Source organism: Poecilia reticulata, chromosome 9, assembly GCF_904066995.2.
Source record: "Poecilia reticulata chromosome 9, P_reticulata-male-v2, whole genome shotgun sequence".
Taxonomy (NCBI): Eukaryota; Metazoa; Chordata; class Actinopteri; order Cyprinodontiformes; family Poeciliidae; genus Poecilia; species Poecilia reticulata.
The window spans coordinates 739,635-758,896 of record NC_088838.1 but is presented as its reverse complement, the minus strand read 5'-3'; the positions used below and the strand labels follow the sequence as shown (position 1 = coordinate 758,896).

General features: G+C 38.9%; 1 protein-coding gene across 2 annotated transcripts; it reads right to left on the bottom strand.

The window, feature by feature from the left end:
- Positions 1-108: 108 nt before the first annotated feature.
- Positions 109-19,216, bottom strand: ptar1 (protein prenyltransferase alpha subunit repeat containing 1). Of its 2 annotated transcripts, XM_081611168.1 has the most exons (8): positions 19,078-19,216; positions 18,317-18,486; positions 11,116-11,182; positions 9,898-10,002; positions 4,342-4,567; positions 3,045-3,105; positions 2,765-2,962; positions 1,050-1,186 (listed from the first exon to the last, which is right to left on the bottom strand). In XM_081611168.1, exons 1-7 carry the CDS (start codon positions 19,161-19,163, stop codon positions 2,805-2,807), a joined length of 873 nt encoding a protein of 290 aa, XP_081467294.1. In that variant the 5' UTR covers positions 19,164-19,216; the 3' UTR covers positions 1,050-1,186; positions 2,765-2,804. The 2 variants fall into 2 exon arrangements, with proteins under 2 accessions (XP_008417530.1, XP_081467294.1); XM_008419308.3 differs by having other exon boundaries at positions 109-1,186; positions 2,765-3,105.
- Positions 19,217-19,262: the final 46 nt, after the last annotated feature.

Below are 19,262 nucleotides of genomic sequence, written 5' to 3'. Positions count from 1 at the left end.
AGCTTTCAGATTTAACATTTTGAAAACCATATATCATGTTTCTCCCACATCACAGTTTTACACTACTACATTGAGTTGGCTTCATCAAAAAATCCCCTCAAACTAAAATTACAAGTGGGTAAACTTTTTATTGTAAGCTCTTTAACATGACTTTGCTATTATGTTTACCACTATTAAAAAACAAACCAAAGAATATATTGTACATACATTAGTAAAATGTTCAAGGTCAAAAACATGTATGCAATATTTTCCATCAGATTTGAAAATACAGTGTGAACAGCTGAAAAGTAACAAAAAAAATTCCAGGTGATATCGCTTCCAGTAGTCTGCTATTTGACATAAAAAAATTAAATAAACTGCAAAAAGTTAACAATTCATTTCATTATTTTACTTTTCCGTTCCATTTGGCTATTTTGAAACTTCACACTATGTCTAATGACTGTTAGTAAAACCAATTCTTCTTCGTCCACTTTCTCATCTGATTCTATTCTGCTACACAAACAACTTCACATAATTTTTGCCTGCACATATGAAGAGAAACAGAAAATTGATCTAAGGCCTGGGCAGACAAATAAAAAAAGACAATTTACTGTCAGACACAAACAGGGTCTATGTAGACAGAACAAGTGGCTCAGATCACTAAACAGGATTCTGAAGAATAACCTCAAACTGATCGATCTTGCACACTGCCTCCTCGTGGAAGATAGTTCTGAATGTAACTCCATGTTAATATACACCTCATTTTAATTATAACTACAGAGAAGTAAGTTATTCCTAAATCAATATCTAAAGGCCACTTTAGTGTTGAATGTATGGGCCTAGATCTTATATGTCTAAAGACTGTGCACTAATGACAGTATCTAACCACTTTTTGTATGCCACAGCATAGTTGTTCTGCTCAGCATTACAGCAACTGTTCAGTATGCTGTTAACAAAGGTGTGTTCATTTTGTAGGGTCAGAAGGTTGGGCAGAAGGATTCCTCTCCTTAGACGTTTGCTGTCATGGTCAGGCAAGGACACCCTATCCACCTCCATAGGAACACTCACATGTTTATGTCTGTCCACACTCTTCCCCTGGCTGCCACTGGGCTCATTGATACCAGTAGGCTTCAACTCATTCTCTTTGCCATCACTGCAGAGATCTTGATCCTGCCTCCAGTGGTGCCATAAGTAGTACACATGCCGCCTAGAAGAGAGAAAATCATTATTACTGCAATTTATTACTGATTTTACACTCACAGGCCATTTTATTAGGCACACCTGCTCATTAATGCAAATGTTGAATCAGCCAATCACATGGCAGCACTTGATGCATGTAGACATGGCCAAGACGATCTGCTGCAGTTCAAAGCGAGCATCAGAATGGGGAAAAAATGTGATTTAAGTGACTTTGAACGTGGCGTGTTTATTGGTGCCAGACGGGCTGGTCTGAGTATTTCAGAAACTGCTGATCTATAGGGATTTTCACACACAACCATCTCTAGGGTTTACAGAGAGAATGGTCTGAAAATGAGGAAATATCTAGTGAGTAGCAGTTCTGTGGATGCAAATGCCTTGTTGATGCCAGAGGTCGGAGGAGAATGGCCAGACTGGTTCGAGCTGATAGAACGGCAACAGTAACTCAAATAACCACTTGTTACAACCGAGGTATGCAGAAGAGCATCTCTGACTTCTGTCAGCTAAGAACAGGAAACTGAGGCTACAATTCACACAGGCTCACCAAAATCGGACAACAGAAGATTGGAAAAACGTTGCCTGGTCTCATGAGTCTCGATTTCTGCTGCGACGTTCAGATGGTAGGGTCAGAATTTGGGGTCAACAACAAGAAAGCTTGGATCCATCCTGCCTTGTATCAACAGTTTAGGTGGTGCAACGGTGTGGGGGATATTTCCCTGCCACACTTTGGGCCCATCAGCACCAATTGAGCATCGTGTCAACGCCACAGCCTACCTGAGTATTGTTGCTGACCATGTCCATCCCTTTACGACTACAGTGAACCATCTTCTGATGGCTACTTCCAGTAGGAAATGCTCCATGTCATCAAGTGTGAATCATCTCAGACTGGTTTCTTGAACACAACAATGAGTTCACTGAACTCGAATGGCTTCCATAGTCACCAGACCTCAATCCAGTGGAGAACCTTTGGGATGTGGTGGAACGGGAGATTCACATCATGGATGTGCAGCTGACAAATCTGCAGCAACTGCATGATGCCATCATGTCGATATGGACCAAAGTCTCTGAGGAATGTTTCCAGTACCTTGTTGAATCTCTGCCATAAAGGATTAAGGCAGTTCTGAAAACAAAAAGGGGGTCCCTCCCGGTACAAGCAAGGTGTACCTAATAAAGTGGCCAGTGAGTGTATACCTGCAGTATATATTCAATACAAGATCCCATCACATCTGCTGGATCAGATGATGAGTTTTATGTCTTGAATATGAAAAGCAGCTTGGTTATAGACCAACATCTGGTCTGAATGATTGTGAATAGGTGGTGGTCAAAACTCTTTCTACATGTAAATTAAGACCTAGTTTCAGAAAACCATGGTTTCAACACTCATCAAAAACAAAAAGTAATTTATTTTCAAAAGTACATAAGCTGCCCACAGAGCAAAATTTAAATCCAGAACGAAATACCAAAACTCTCTTTAGAAAATTGCTTCTCCATAAATATCTTGAACCAATATGTACTGCGGACATATTTATTCCTACAGTAATGGGTACATTCAAATCAGAAAGCATATATTCAAATTATGAAAGCTCACCTGTGACTCCAGAGTGTTTCATGTCCAGGAAAAGACTGAATCAGGTCAGAGCACAGTTCAGTTTCCTGGTGAAAAAGTTTAAATACTGTAGTGATCCTATCCCCACAGGCTGCATTACCCAATGACAGCTCACCATTAGCCTGCGGACAGGTGCTATGGACTGTATTGCTCTGGTGCTGGGGTGGACAAAAGATTGTGCTAGCAGAATCAGAAGACAAAGACTGGCTCAGTTCAGTGTTCAGTAACTCCTTGAGAAGGAACTGCCGGTAGTGAAACCCACTGTGATCAGATACGTGCATGGAGACCCATGGATGCACAGATGTCAGTTCATCACGGAAAACCTGTGAGAAAATAATCCAATAAAGGCAGATTACCTGCAGAGTTAAAAACAGGAGACTGACCGTTTAAAATCAGCAGCAAATTTTCACTGCTATGCTAATAATACTCTATTTTTAGCCATAAATCCAATCAGTTTGGTAGACTATAAGCATGTCTTGAAAACCTTGGTGACTTCAAATTTTCTGCTTTTAAATTCAGATGTTGTCATTCTTTGAAAAAGAAACTCTTTACACAATCACTTTATCTAGATGGTATTAAGTTGGCTCTCAGTGACAGAGTAAGGAACCTTGGTGTTATTTTTGACCAGGATGTGTCACTTAAATCCTATATTAAACAGGTTTCTATGATTTAATTCCTTTTCTCGCTATATATAATATTGTCAACATTAGAAATATTCTGAAAATATGAAATATGCTGAAAAACCACTTAATGCATCTGTTACTTCAAGGCTGGACTATCATAATTCTTTACAATCAAGAAGTTTATCCACATAGGAGCTACAGAACTCCTGTGCAGTTAAAAGAAAATGCTGCAGTAAGACTTCTGATGACAATTAAAAAGATCAGATTTCTGCTATTTTAAATTCTCTTCATAGGCTCTCTGTTAGGTCCAGAATGAAATTTAAAACTGTCCTTCTCACATACAAACCTTAATAATTTGCTCCATCATACATATGTTCCTAACACAGAACTTTGCCCTAAGACTGCAGGTTTCCAGTTGGTTCCTGGAGGTTCTAAAAGTAGAATGGGAGGCAGATCCTTCAGTTTTCAGGCTCCTCTCTGGTGGAACCAGCTCCCGGTTTTAGTCCATGAGGCAGACACCCTGAATACTTTTAATACTAGGCTTAAAACTTTCCTTTTTGATAAAGCCTAGTAAGACTGGCTTGAGCTAACCCTGTAATTATGCTGCTATAGACATAAGCTGCTTGAGGACATAGTGACCCCTACATTGAATGTATTTGATATATTGTACCACTTACTGTAGATTAACCAGCTATAATCCCAGAAATCGTCTTCGTAAATTTGCTGCAATCTTTAAACCCTGACACAAAAAATTTTTCAGTGGCTACTGAGTGATAAAAATGTATAAAGTAATATGACAAGTAATATGTAGGATGAGCTGTATGTTGACATACATTCAATGCAATAAGACACTTGCTTTGAAGACATAAACAAGTAACATTAAGCAAATAAAAGTGCAATGTGAGGTAATATTTTTTAATAATGTCTTAGTCAAACCTTTATGTTGCCTTTGGCCATGTGCTGTAGTACCCAGATGCGGTGGGACCAGGCGTTATAATTACTAGGATAGCGGCAAGCAGCATCAGAGCACACCTTCATCTCCTGGTGTATTAACTGGTCCAGATGACTACCCAAAACCTGGGTCCTCTCTGCATCCGGCTGCTGCTGAGTCTTGTGGGCCACAGCAGAAAACTGACGCAGGATGTGTTGCAACACCCAGCGTCTGCAGGGAGACACAGAATGTTCAAGAATCAGGTGTATAATTTAATCAGCAGAGACATGATATAACATATCAGTATTTGCATACTAAGTGTTTTTAGCTGTCTTTTTTTATTATTAAGATGCATGATTTTTTTTTGGTGTATTTGAAGTTCTGTAGCTCCTATGCGGATTTTTCACTCCCACTAAGTATTGTGACAGTATTTGATGTCACTAGATATTTCAAACCTAACTCGCTTAATTTTAGATGACTATGAGAAGTCGGTACTAACAGTGCACATTTTTTAACCACAGGTCAGCTCAGTCATGAATTGGTAGTTCAGCAATACATTGTGGGCTGCAGGACTGTACAAGACCTCAACACAGCAATTATGTTGATGTCAGGAATCACATTGGTGAGTAAAGCCGACAAGGTACATTTTTAAAGTTAAAGTGGTACACAAAAAATCATTCCCTTAATTTCTTTATTTTACAGAGTAAAAAAATGTGAACTATTCTCACAAAGTAACTGACTGTTTCAGTTTCTTCTTTGTGAAGAAAATGCCATTTTGAACTTCCTTAATAAATACTTTCTTGCTAAAAAAAAGTTATCTTGTGCTAATGGCCAATTTTTCCAAGTATGACATGGAGATAATTAGGTCCAAGCAGCAATAGGGCTGCAAAGGCTTATTATTTTTATGCAATACATTTCTAAAATGTAGAAATCTACATTATTCATGTTTACACTCCTCGAACTTTAACAAACTCTTCCTAGGGATTTGAGCTATCAGCTTCATTTTTAGTCAATATGCAGTTAAGGGATGGGGGATTAAAATTGATCAAAATCATGAGTTTTTGAGCATGTAGCCAAGCAGTTATCTAGGCGTACTCTCCAAATTAAAGAAAACGCTATAACTTTCACTAGCAATGGCTAAGTAGCACCAAACTTGGTATGAGTGATTTAGGTTGGATGTTGTATCTGAGCAAATGTCTATGAGACTATGTCATTATTTTCTGATGTCATCTAAGCCCTGCCCCTTCAGAACAACAAGTCTTTTTTTTTCTTGGAAAGCTCCACCTCTAACCCCCTTGACCTAATCAAGATGATCTCATGTCAGAAGACAGATAACAAGTTGGTCTCACTTGATTTAAAGCCCATGATCAATCCTAGTCCACCCCCCAACAGGCAAGATGAGTGACTGACTGACTGAGTGACTGACAAACAGATAGATCTATTGTCGAGATAGAGATCTAGACAATAGATCTCTATTGTAGTCCAAATTTCTATTGCTTCTACTGTGTACAATATATATTGCACATTACCACTATGTAGTAGATATGCTCTGATCAGGTTTTTTGTTGCCAATTCTGATCACCCATCAGGGCTGATCATTGCCAATCATCTAGATTGGCTGTAAATTTTTCGCTTAATTGCTACTATGTGCTCTGGCAAAATGGAAAAATGATCTGGCAATAAATTTGCCTAATTTAGACATAAAACATGCAAAATACTTGCAGGAAAAACACAGAAGCTACTCAGTCAAAAGTACAACTGAAAAACCTGCAATCAGTAAAACAACATTCAACAGTAAGGCTCTCAACAGCCTATCAAATAATGTCAACAAAAAAGGAAACATTCATTCAAAGTCAAATGCAGGTTGCATCAAAATAAACAATCCTGAGTTACTAAATCAAAACTTCCTGAGAGCATGGCTAGCTGATTAATGCTGGCTCTGATTGAATGTTTCTGACTGAGAGGAGTAATTCTGCAGAACATATGGAGAAGGGAAAGGAGATTTAATTTCATTTTTTCAGAGCTTTTCTTTCTCATGCTAGGACACAGCAAATGTTTTAATGCTAGAGTTGTGCCGATCGATCGGTCACCGATCATAATTGGCCGATTTTCGTGAAAAAGTGCATGATCGGTGATCGGCGATCATTGGCTCTTGTTGCCGATACCGATCACCTGCATCTCATTTCTCAGCCTGCCTGTGCAGCTGGTCTCCTCTTTCCTTCACACTGCGCAAACGTGCAGCAACAAATCCTAAGCTATGTGGAACTATAACGCTCTGAGTGAATGGAGACGTTTGTGTGTTGCAGCGGAAAATTGAAGCAGGTCAAAATGCATCAACACAAGAAGCCAATACGACATAAAAACAATGCCATACTTGATGTAGTTTGGCTACATCGAGGCTCACTGCAGTAAAAATGACATATGGAGGATCAGATAGCAGGTAAAGCAGAGCACAGCTACAAACACTCACCCGGATTAGCATGACGGTCAGAAAGCTAAACAAATAACACGCAAAATTATTTAAGTCTTCGAGCTGCGATGTAAGACGCTGGTTCTGCTCTCGCTGTTGAACCGCTGCTACGCTACAGGTAGTAATATTTCACAGACGGAGCGCCGCTTCTGCTCCACCTGGTAGTGACTCTCACACCAAACCTCTGCTTAAAGCTGCAGCATCTAACTTAAAAAATACATTTTACATACGTATTAAAACTTTCGCTGTCCTAACATGAGACAGATAATCTCTAAAAAAATAATCGATCTCCTCCCTGCTCTGCATAATTACTCCGCTCAGTCAGAAACAGCCAATCAGAACTAGCAGTAATCAGCTAGCCGCCATGCTATCAGGAAGGTTTCATTCAGTAACTCTGGATTGTTTATTGTAATGGATCCTATATTTGCCTTTGAATGTTAAGTTTTATACTTGAATCTTTTGGCAATGTTGAGAGGTTTTATTTTGGCTCTTTGCATTATTTAGCCTCTTCAGAGCCTCCATATGTTATCAGTCTGTTAAAGATATTATTACCAATAGCAGTACAATTTGCACAATGCCTGTTTTGTTTAGTTTTCTTCTTGGAAAAAGTTATTAAAAACAAGTTTTTGTCTAAATTAAGGTGAATTCATGGTTCCTTTTTCCACATAATGTAACCAATAGTGTTTATGATTTTAAAAAATATATAATAATTATGTGATCGGTATCAGTGATCGGCGGTTATGAGTGATCGGTATCGGTAGGAAAAAACCCTGATCGGCACATCTCTATTTAATACTTATGTAAAACCTTATTTTTTTGTTTTGTTTTTTAGTTACATGCTGCAACTTTAGGCAGCTGTTCGGTGTGAGAGTTTCCTGCCGGGTTGAGGTTAAACGGCGCTCCGTCTGTGAAATATTACTATCGCATAGCGGCGGTCAAGCAAAGAGCAGAGCCAGCATCTTCCACTGCTACCTCATTGACTTCAATTATTTTTCAGGTTAATTTCTTAACTTTTTGACCGTCATGCTCTTCCAGGTGAGTGTTGGTAGCTGTGCGCTGCTTTACCTGCTGTCTGGCCGCTCCGGATGTCTTTGTTTTCTGCATTGAGCCGTATAGCCAAACTCTGTTAAGTGCTTGTTTTTTAAATGTTATATTAGATTTGTTGATGCATTTTGACGTGTTTCACCCCTGAGGTATTTTTCCGTCGCAACAGGTAAACTTCTCCATTAACTCTCAGAGCGTCATAGTTTCACACCTCATGGCTTAGGATTTGTTGCGCAGTGTGAAGGAAAGAGGACATAAGCTATACACAGGCTCTGCATTGAGATAAAGGTGATCGGTTTTGGTGATCGGTAACAAGAGACTGATCGGCAATCACCAATCATACACTTTTTCGCTGAAATCGGCCAATTAGGATCGGTGGCTGATCAATCGGCACACCTCTACTATGTAGTATTCAATAGGGCACTAGTAGGGCTGGGCGATATATCAAGTATTCTCGATGTACCGCGATAATTTCAAATGTATGATAGTTAAAATGGCTATATCGCTATATCGCATCTACCAAGTGTAAATTGCTGTTCAAATAATAAACTTTCGCCGTCAAATTCACTGTGAGGATGGTTTATCGGACACCCTATGAATGCATCACTAGTCCCTCCTCCCTCCCAACCTGAAAATTTTCTACCAATCACGCTGCGCGGAGAAAACAAACATGGTTACAGCGAGTTTGAGGCGAGCGTGAATGAGACGGTAACTGAAGAGGAATCAGATGAACTAGTCTAGTTCCGAAGAGAAACAGCGCTGGATCAATAATTTGGGAGTGGTTTGGATTTTATATGAAGGATGTCGAACAAAATGAGGTAACAAGTTATAAAACCATTGCCACAAAAGGTTGTATCACAAATCTATTTCGCCCCCTAATTAGACTATTCTTTTACATGCCGTTCATAGCCGCGCTGCCGCGGTAGAACTAGTGAAACCTGGATACGTAGGTATGATTCATTTAATGCTATGCAATGAGAAAAAATAACTCAAAACTACTCATTCTTTTTCTTTTTCTCGCTCTCTGTCGGCTTTACGATACATGCAGACTCGTTGCTATAGCAACTGACAACAACGGAACTTTATGTATTAGGATTCAGCACCAAAAACACTCAAACATTACCCTACAAAGAACAGAACATTCAGCTCGTTACAGTTTTCGGTTTTTAGGCTTGATGTGTATTTTGCGATTATTATTAAGTGGTTTCTGACTGTGGTAGATTAGCCACCGTTGCTATTAAGCATGCTAACACAGGGTGGCTAATCAGCTTATTTAAACACTGATGATCTGTCAGTTTGTGTGTAGGGTTAGGGTATTTCTCACCTTGTTATCTAGTCATAGTGTAGACAGTTCATAGCAAAACACTGCATCACTTTTTATATGAACTTACATTTAAGTCTAGCAGAGAAATGGGGGCAGAAACTTGTGTGGGTGACATCATGCTGCAAGGGGTCTATAGTTTAAAATAACATTGGAGCTCATTTAAGAATACCCTGATATATATTGTCTATTGTGATATAGCAAAAATATATCAGGATATTAGATTTTCCTCAGATCCCCCAGCTCTAGCCACTAGACCCTAAAAAAATCTTTGGAGATGTTTGTTTCATACAGACAATCCAGTGTCCAAGACATTGCACCGTAAAAATCACAGCTATTGGGAAATTTCATCAGAAGGACTTGTGACACTGTAACAGTTTGTTGTTGTATGTCATATGCTGCACAGCATTTTTGGTTAGTGCAGCATGTCACCTGGATTTGGACTTTAGCTGTGATGTTTACATTTGACTTCAGATGAGTAATTACATAATTAATTACAGTCTTAAAGTGCAATTTGTTTGTTTGTATTTTTTAAATAGAGTAAGGAGAAATATTTGTATTTAGAGTCTCATCACACAAGGTCTTTCTTTTCCATTTAATTTGGTTTCCAGATGCAATTTTTGTAGGTTTCACTTCCAAAATGTGAGCACCACAAAAATATTTGGAATAATAGAGAACATTTGTTCTGTACTTTTAAAAAGGGAAATCTGAGTCTCAAAACCTTACCTATGTATCCATGTCTCAGGGCTTTTGGGGAATTTGGTGAGGGCCAGCTTGCTCAGGTAAAGGTCTCTTTCTGGATTGAGAGCACCACACTCTAACAGCTCTTTCCTGTAACAACACACATCATTATAATCCTCTGAAAGAGCCATGTTTAAAATGCAGAAGAAGATTTGCAATAAGTTAATCAATGAAACAGTAATTTTGTCAGAGATGATTTAAAAACAAATAGTTTCCAACTGGAAGAAAATGTTGCCAGCCCATCACAGGGCAACACAGAGACAGACGGGATCAATAGACAGGACCAATAACCAACCAATACGCACGCACACCTAAGGATGTGGCCTTTTGCTGGAAATTTGTCTTGCTGGAAAATAAAATCAGCATCTCCATCCAGCTTGTCAGCAGAGGGAAGCATGAAGTTCTCTAGGACTTCCTGGTAGACAGCTGCACTGACTGTGGACACTAGACTTCAAGTAATGTGGATTCTGTGCCTCTCAACTCTTCCTCCAGATTCTGGGACAATGATTTCCAAATGAAATGCAGAAATTACTTTAATTTGAAAACAGGACAGTTTCGTTTCGCCTCAGCCCAGGTAAGACACCTCAGACACCGTCTCGAGTTCAGGAGTGGTTTACGACGTTTGTACCTCATGTCTAGTATTTGTTGGTGTATGGTCCTCTGGAATGGATTTCGCTTAGCAATCCCAGAAGGTAGAGCTTTTACCTGTTGGTGGTGCATTTGTGGTGCTTTTCCTACCACGCTCAAACAGCTTTTTCAGCAATGACCTTTTGTGGCTTCCTCTCCTCTCTTGACAGGTGTCAATGACTGTCCTCAGTCTGGACATCTCCTACTGTCCCAGAGTGTGAGTCCATTTAAAGGTTCAGAAAACCTTTGCAGGTGTTTTGAGTTAATTAGCTGCTTAGGGTATGACACCATAAGTTGCCATTAATGATCATTTTCACAGTATTCTAACTTTTTGAGACACTGAATTTTGGGTATTCATTTCCTGTATACCCCATAATCTACATTACGAGAAACAAAGGTTGATGATTCTATATAATAAATAAATTTCATTTCTGAGATAACTGGCTTGAAATAGTGCACTTTTACACAATATAAAAAATGTTTTAGATGTTCTAGTAGTGTTCCTCAAGATTTATTTTGTTTTTTTAAAACTGTAAAGACAACTATATAATCATTAAGATGCAATATTTCTTTTACCTGACATTCCAGGCAGTGGTGAAGTCCGGATTGAGCAGCAAAAGAGTGCAAGTAATATCCACTAGAGCTGTTGGACACAAAAACACACACCGTTTGCCTCAGTGCTGTGCCAACAATCAGGACATGTATTAAAAAAAACCTAAGTAGTAAGATAGTCTGGAGAGTCATTTAAAGCTGAAGTGATTGCTGAATATTTTAACTACACTAGCCTTAAAAGTGTGATGTAATGGCTAGTTTGCAAGAAACTTGATACAGGAAAATTTGAAAGAAATACTGTAAAAGGATGAAGAAACAGAAAGCTAGATATTATTTTACCTTGAATGCTGGCTAACAAATTCCTGGGAGGCTTGCTGGGGAAACAATTATGGGTCTTACTTCCGGCGCCCACCAGAAGTAGCAGTATTTCACTGTAACTATAGGGTTTTTCTGCTAATCTACAGGTCCTTCTCAAAAAATTTGCATATTGTGATAAAGTTCATTATTTTCCATAATGTAATGATAAAATTTAAACTGTCATATATTTTAGATTCATTGCACACCAACTGAAATATTTCAGGTCTTTTATTGTTTTAATACTGATGATTTTGGCATACAGCTCATGAAAACCCAAAATTCCTGTTTCAAAATATTAGCATATTTCATCCGACCAATAAAAGAAAAGTGTTCCAATACCAAAAAAGTCAACCTTCAAATAATTATGTTCAGTTATGCACTCAATACTTGGTCAGCAATCCTTCTGCAGCCTTCAATGCAGCATGGAGGCCATCAGCCTGTGGCTCTGCTGAGGTGTCATGGAGCCCAGGATGCATCGATAGCCTTAAGCTCATCCAGAGTGTTGGGTCTTGGTCTCTCAACTTTCTCTTCACAATATCCCACAGATTCTCTATGGGGTTCAGGTCAGGAGAGCTGGCAGGCCAATTGAGCACAGTAACACCATGGTCAGTAATACCAGTGGTTTTGGCACTGAGCAGGTTGTGCTGAAAAATGAAATCTTCATCTCCATAAAGTTTTTCAGCAGATGGAAGCATGAAGTGCTCCAAAACCTCCTGATAGCTGCTGCATTGACCTGCCCTTGATAAAACCCAGTGGACCAACACCAGCAGCTCCCCAGACCATCACTGACTGTGGGTACTTGACACTGGACTTCTGGCCTTTTGGCATTTCCTTCTCCCCAGTCTTCCTCCAGACTCTGGCACCTTGATTTCCGAATGACATGCAAAATTTGCTTTCATCCGAAAAAAGTACTTTGGACCACTGAGCAACAGTCCAGTGCTGCTTCTCTGTAGCCCAGGTCAGGCGCTTCTGCCGCTGTTTCTGGTTCAACAGTGTCTTGACCTGGCGAATGCAGCACCTGTAGCCCATTTCCTGCACACGCCTGTGCACGGTGGCTCTGGATGTTTCTGCTCCAGACTCAGTCCACTACTTCCTCAGGTCCCTCAAGGTCTGGAATCGGACCTTCTCCACAATCTTCCTCAGGGTCCGGTCACCTCTTCTCGTTGTGCAGCGTTTTCTGCCACACTTTTTCCTTCCCACTGAGGTGCCTTGATACATACAACACTCTGGGAACAGCCTATTGGTTCAGAAATGTCTGTGTCTTACCCTCTTGCTTGAGGGCGTCAATGATGGCCTTCTGGACAGCAGTCAGGTCAGCAGTCTGACCCATGATTGCTGGGAGTTTTTAAAAGCCTCAGGAATCTTTTGCAGATGTTTAGAGTTACTTTGTTGATTCAGATGATGAGGTTAACGGCTCGTTCAGAGAACCTTTTCATGATATGCTCATTGTTTGAGACAGGGATTTGGGGTTTTCATGAGCTGTATGCCAACATCATCAGTATTAAAACAATAAAAGACCTGAAATATTTCAGTTGGTGTGCAATGAATCTAATATATGACAGTTTAATTTTTATCATTACATTATGGAAAATAATGAACTTTATCACAATATGCTAATTTTTTTGAGAAGGACCTGTAGTATTCATGATAGAAGTTACATCTCTCTTTTCGGTTATAATTCCATATTAAGTTAAACTTGTTCACGGACACACCACACCGTCTGCTATCAGAGAGATGCTCAGTACAAAGGATCGTAATTGTGAGTTTAATCACAGAGAGCGACAGGAACCGGAATCATTACTTTTTGTAACGGAATGACCGTGACTTAGCAGGTCTGCTAGCAGCTCGTTTCTCTGACAGTAATAAAGACGAGAAAAGCAGAGAAGTTGGTCAGAGTTCTGAGCTGCTGTTCTGCGCCAACAGTGTAAAACACCAGAACTACATAACATTAGCTTTGGTGTTTAGGCCAGGAACATTTTTTTATAAGACAAAATAAAATATCTGGGCTCATTTAGTCCATCTCTACCAGAATCTCTGGTTATCCAGAATCTCTGGACACTGTCTGGAGTGTCGCTCCAGACAGCAAAGGATTGTCTGGAACGACACTCCGTTGCTGAGTGTCGATGCAAATCAGCGGAGAAATGAACGCAGCTGCTGCGCTCCAGACCGTAATATAGAGAATCTCCCCACTGGACTAGAACCGAACCAAATCACAATTTAACCTAGCTGTTCTCAACGTGGGCGGCACCGCCCCCCAGGGGGCGTTCAGAGGACGGCAGGGATGCCTTTGGGGGGCCTTTGGTCGAAGGTAAACTTTACATCTTAAATGCACAACAATGCCAGTTTAGACTTTGAGCAACTTGGTAAAACTATATTGTGTAACATTAAATCATGCTGCTTGGCTGCAACTGTATCGATGGCAGCTCTTCTTCTATTCAGTGTTTGTTAGCTTCTGTTAGCTTCTTGGCGCAGCTCCGTTCTCCTGCTACTGGTAGCTAAAATCACGATACCCTCACTGAGTATCCCTCTGAAAAATGAACCCATTTAAATAAGGAAATAAAGAAATCCCTCCATGTGTGATACCACGATAGAGAGCGTTCATTTTATAGCGTTAACACGGTGCTGTAAGTGGTCCGGTATGAAACGGGGTGATAGAACAACACAGCACTTTTAAATTTCAATAATCAGAATGCAGAAATTGTTTCCGTTGTTTTAAAAGGTTTATGTCAGTCTGCCTTTTCCCCATCGATACGCTTTCCGACCGCCCTGCACCTTAGGGGCTTAAAAAGAAAAAGACGTTCACATTGCGAAAACTCTGAAACATGAGAAGCGAGACATAAAACGGAGCGACGAACTAGATGTGAATTATGGGATAAAAACAGAGAATCCGACGCTTAACAGTGAAAAAATCAACACATGACGATTAGGCGGTGCAGCAGGTGACGAGTGAAGATTACTGGTGGTGAGCGTCAATAAACGATAAAATAAATGTAGCAACAGGAAAGAAACTAAAGTGGACATAGCAATAAACCAAGAGAGGATAATACTAATCAAATGAAACTAAATGGAAATGAATGAAGAACAAAATGCAAGATTAAACTAAGAAACTAAAGTAAATACAGAGGAATAAACTGGTATGGCAAGACCTTTAGAGCAATAATTAATACAGAGACTGTATGGCAAAAACAAACAGACACTATTTCCAGATAAAAGGTAAAATAATATTGTTGAAGTGTCATGGGTTTGTTGAGACCACATCTAGTACTGAGAATAAATATATCTTACAGACCATAACAGTAAATAACTTATCACTTATTTATGTTTTTAATTAGATTTGATATATTTATTTCTTCAATATAGAATTTGATTAAGAACCAGATTTGTTCTTTGTAATTTCTGTCCAGTAAAACTATTAATCTATAATCAATAGACAGGTTTATATAAAGATATAATCCATGTTTCTGTATCATATTTGTATGGCATTAAAAGGATCTGGAACTTTAGTTTTTCCACTGAAAGCTCTGGTTGGCACAATAAATGCCATGTGGGTGAAATTTTATGGATGATACTCTGATGTCCCATTCTCCTGAAGGCAGCACAGAGCTGCACCACCAGATTCCGACAGAAACACTGAAGAGAAGAAGAGTAATGATTAATGTAGTTACTGTTCTATCCATGTTTTAATGTTGCAGAGCTCAGTCGTTTTGCAAATAGTTCAAAGTTTAAACTGGCATGTTGAACATCTTTTATCTGCTCATTTTGTGGAAGATTTAACAACTAGAAAATGGCAAAGAACAACAATATTTTTCCACTCTGGCTGCTGTTAGGCCTATAAATTTTAAGTTGAATGTTTATTGCATTTTTCTTAGACGCCTGTGAAAATAATTTCTATTCTCATGGCTTTTTTGTTCTCTGGGAAATTATTTTGATGATAAATACAGAAACAAGCATAAAAATCAAAACATCTACAATAGTGATAGTAATATTAATAAAATAATGGTCAGTGCAAAGTAGCCTACAAATTCTTTGGTGGGGGCGGTGAGGGACCTGGATAAGGGCTGGGGGGGGCGCTGGGCCGAAAACGTTTGAGAAACTCTGCCTTAACCTGTTATCAAGAGCAACTTGCCACTGGAAAGGGTCTGGTCTTGCGGAGCTCGGGTAACTGTTGTGCTGTTCGTGGCTGTACTTTAATAATCAGACCAAGTTTAATTTACGAAGCTGAAGTCGGTTTCTGATTCCAGCTTCCGATTCGAAAAATGGCTAAAGGGCGATTCCAACTAATTTTTCACTACCTTCCGCGTCTTTAATCAACACTAGTTCCAAAACTACAACACCTCTACTCTTCAAACCTGGACTGGATTATTCTGCTTTATTAGCAAAATATTTTAATCCATGTTTGGGATTTGTGAAACCTTTACAATATTTGTGAAACTTCATGAAAGTGTAGATTACTATTCACACTTGTTCCATGCAGTTTTTTTTAAATTCAATTCTAATTCAAAGCCACTTTATTAATCCCAAAGGCAAATTAAATGTTGGTGTGACTCATTAATTCTTCAGAGAGTTATTGTAAATGGTGATGGCTGTTTGAAGGAAAGATCTTCTGCAGTGGTCTATTAAGTGAAGTGAAGTTTCACAAATCAGAAAAAAGTTTCACAAATCCCAAACATGGTTTTAAATATTCTGCTATTAGTTGAGAATAATTTAGTCTAGGTTTGAAGAGTCTAGGTGTTTTGGAATTATTTGGAATTAGAGCAGTGCTCGTGTGACCAAGATTTAAAAAAAGTGGTGAAATCGCCCTTTTTTGAAGTTAGGTTTATATTCAAAATGTCCTAAAAAGTATGTTTGCTAAACTCACAAGTTGTTATATATTGTCGTTTAACTGTTTAATGTTAGCGCAGCACTGTACTGGGTATTTAACTTCCACATTAGTGACATTTATCGAGTTTACGGTGCCAACGTGGTTATTTTTGTTCTTGTGATTGTTTAAGGTGTGTGTGGGGAAGCCAGAACCCAAGAACTGCTGTGCTGAAAATACTTTTGTTTTAAACAGGTATGCAAGTTGCTTCAAAATGTTATCTGGATGTTAAATTAATGTATTTACTATATTCTCATATAATAACGGAAAATTCTTTTAGTTATTAATTCAATTTTAACTATAAAATTTGTAACTATTGGGCAGATTATTTCTGTTTGGGTTTTATTTTAATTGTTTTGAATGAATGTAGATTTTACTTTATTATTTGTGAAACTCTGAGAAGATTTTGTTTGGTTTTAACACATATTCCTGCATGAGTTTAAGCCGAGAGGTGTGTGTGGGGAAGCTAGAGCCCAAGAACTGCTGTGCCGAAAATACTTTTGTTTTAAACAGAATAAACCTGCCCTACTGCTACTATACACCCAGGGTCCTCGTCTGCTGGTTCCTTTTATCATTACACACAATGCAGAGTACACACAACAGATGAGTCAGATGAAGGCGGTTACACATGCTCCCAAAACAAAAGCGGTAGATAAGGAAACAAAAAGAATTTGGCTAAAAATTCTAAACTTGAGCAGAGAACCCAAAATGCTTTGTGTGTACTTATTTCATTGTGTGGATAGAAAGCCAAGGGAAGAAAACCCACATCTGCATCCGAAGCAACCGCGTCAGTAAAGTAGTTAAATATGCTAGTGCGGGTTATTTGCAGCCATTTCCTCAAGTTGCCATCCCTCCTCAATAACTGTAGGTAGTGGTAAAACAATATTGCCACATGTAAGCTGTGATAGCTCAAGTTCCCGCATATTTAATAGCCTAAAACCTCTGTGGAAAGCCGGTTAGCGAGTTGCTAACATGTAAACAAATGGCGGTTCTGGTAATGGCGGAAGTTGCGCCCATAAATCACGCAAAGCCTCATAGGGGCTAGAAATAAGGTGGATAGAAAAGGCCCCAAAGTCAGTAGTTCACAGTTTTCAGTTATGGTTTAAGTGCATTTAATTATTGTTCATCAGTGTTTCTGTAAGTGTAAATCTTGTAGGAACGACTGGCTTAGTAGTTTACAGTATTATGAGAGAGATCACCAAGAAGTAGCTAGTGTGTTACTGTTTTGTGCTGGGCTGCAGAGTGCTGCTACTTCTGCTGGGCTTTGAAATCCAGGCATAGATTTAAAAATCTATGCCTGGGCAAAAGTAGTGCTTTACCAATAATATTACTATATTAATTGAAAGAATAATCCTATAACTGTAGGATGAACATTGATTATTTACTTCAACAATAACCCCTTAAGATGTGTACCCTGTTTGTTACAGGAAGTGTTACGTTAATACTGACGGTATATTGACATGGAAGAGAAATATGTAAGATTATAATATTTGACTTGGCAACTTTATTTATTTTTGTTTATAAACTGACAACAGTTGAAGGATAAGCTTATGCATAGATGTTTATTTATTCAAAAATTAGTTGTATTTGTCATTATGTGTTATAGGAAATCACACACTATATGCATATATGTGAGTAGAATAAAGTAAAGAAGATTCTGATTTGTGAAACTTCAATAAATGCAATTTTGACCTTTTCTTGCATCTAGCTCATATTGGAACTGCTCCAGCTCCAAAACTACAACACTTACACACGTCAAACCTGGACTGGATTATTCTGCTCTATTAGCACAATATTTTAACCCATGTTTGGGATTCGTGAAACCTTTACAATATTTCTGAATATTGTAAAGCATCAGCACCCTTTGGCCTTTCTCCACACATAACAACAATCATGAACTCTGGCCATCACTCTAAGTATGAATTTGGTGACACCACTCTGAATCAGTTCTTTTCAGTCGGCGTGTTAGACGCAAAGATCATAATAAGTCATATTATTCAAAATAAATACCTTCTCTGTCTAGCCAGTGTTTTCTCTGGCGGTAGAGGAGCAGCTTGTTGTGGACATAAGGTAACAGAAACTTGACACACCAGCTCTCAACACCAAGCTTGTTCTCCACCAGCACAATGGGGCTGCGGTTGTAACGGGCCTCTGGACACTGGATTAGGCCGATCTCCTCTCTGAAAAACACGGAGACGAGAACAGTTAGGGGGCTGGGAGGAGCTTGCATAGTTTGACAGCAGCAACAACAAATTGCTTTACTGCAATTAATGCTGCTATGGCGTGCATTACCCTGTGTTAAAGTGTGCATTCACTAGTTGTAAAGAAATACATTTTTTGTGCTAATGAATTAAACTGAATCACTGAGAATGGATCAAACTGTCATATGATGTGGTGTTTTTGGAATGACATTGTAGAGGCATGATCGAGTTTGCGTCTGTCTACAAACAGAATAAGACTCAATTAGCGATGTAATCCATCTTTCCATCTCTCTCTCTCTCTCTCTCTCTATATATATATATATATATATATATATATATATATATATATATATATATATATATATATATATACGCTGTTTGTATAAACAGGAATGTTTCAAAAACCAATGCTACTGTATGAAAAAAATGTTTGCCAAAAGGCTTGCAAAACACAGAAGTTTCCATACATCCTATGAGTTACTCCGAGCCGCATCTGATTCCGGATGTTGTTTAAATCACTAGGCCCCAAACGCAGCCTTCCTTCCACCGCGTTTAGACTCAACAACTTACATGTTGGGGTGTCTTTTGAATGCGATACTGATGTCTTTGACAACTCTTTGGACCAAGACCTCAACCTCCTCCTTTGACTCCGCCATTTTTTCGTCGCCGGGCCGCTGGATCTACTTCCGGATTAACAGAAAAACACTACGGAAACAAAGTAGGGGCAAGTTTATTTACTTAAAATGTGCGTCTTT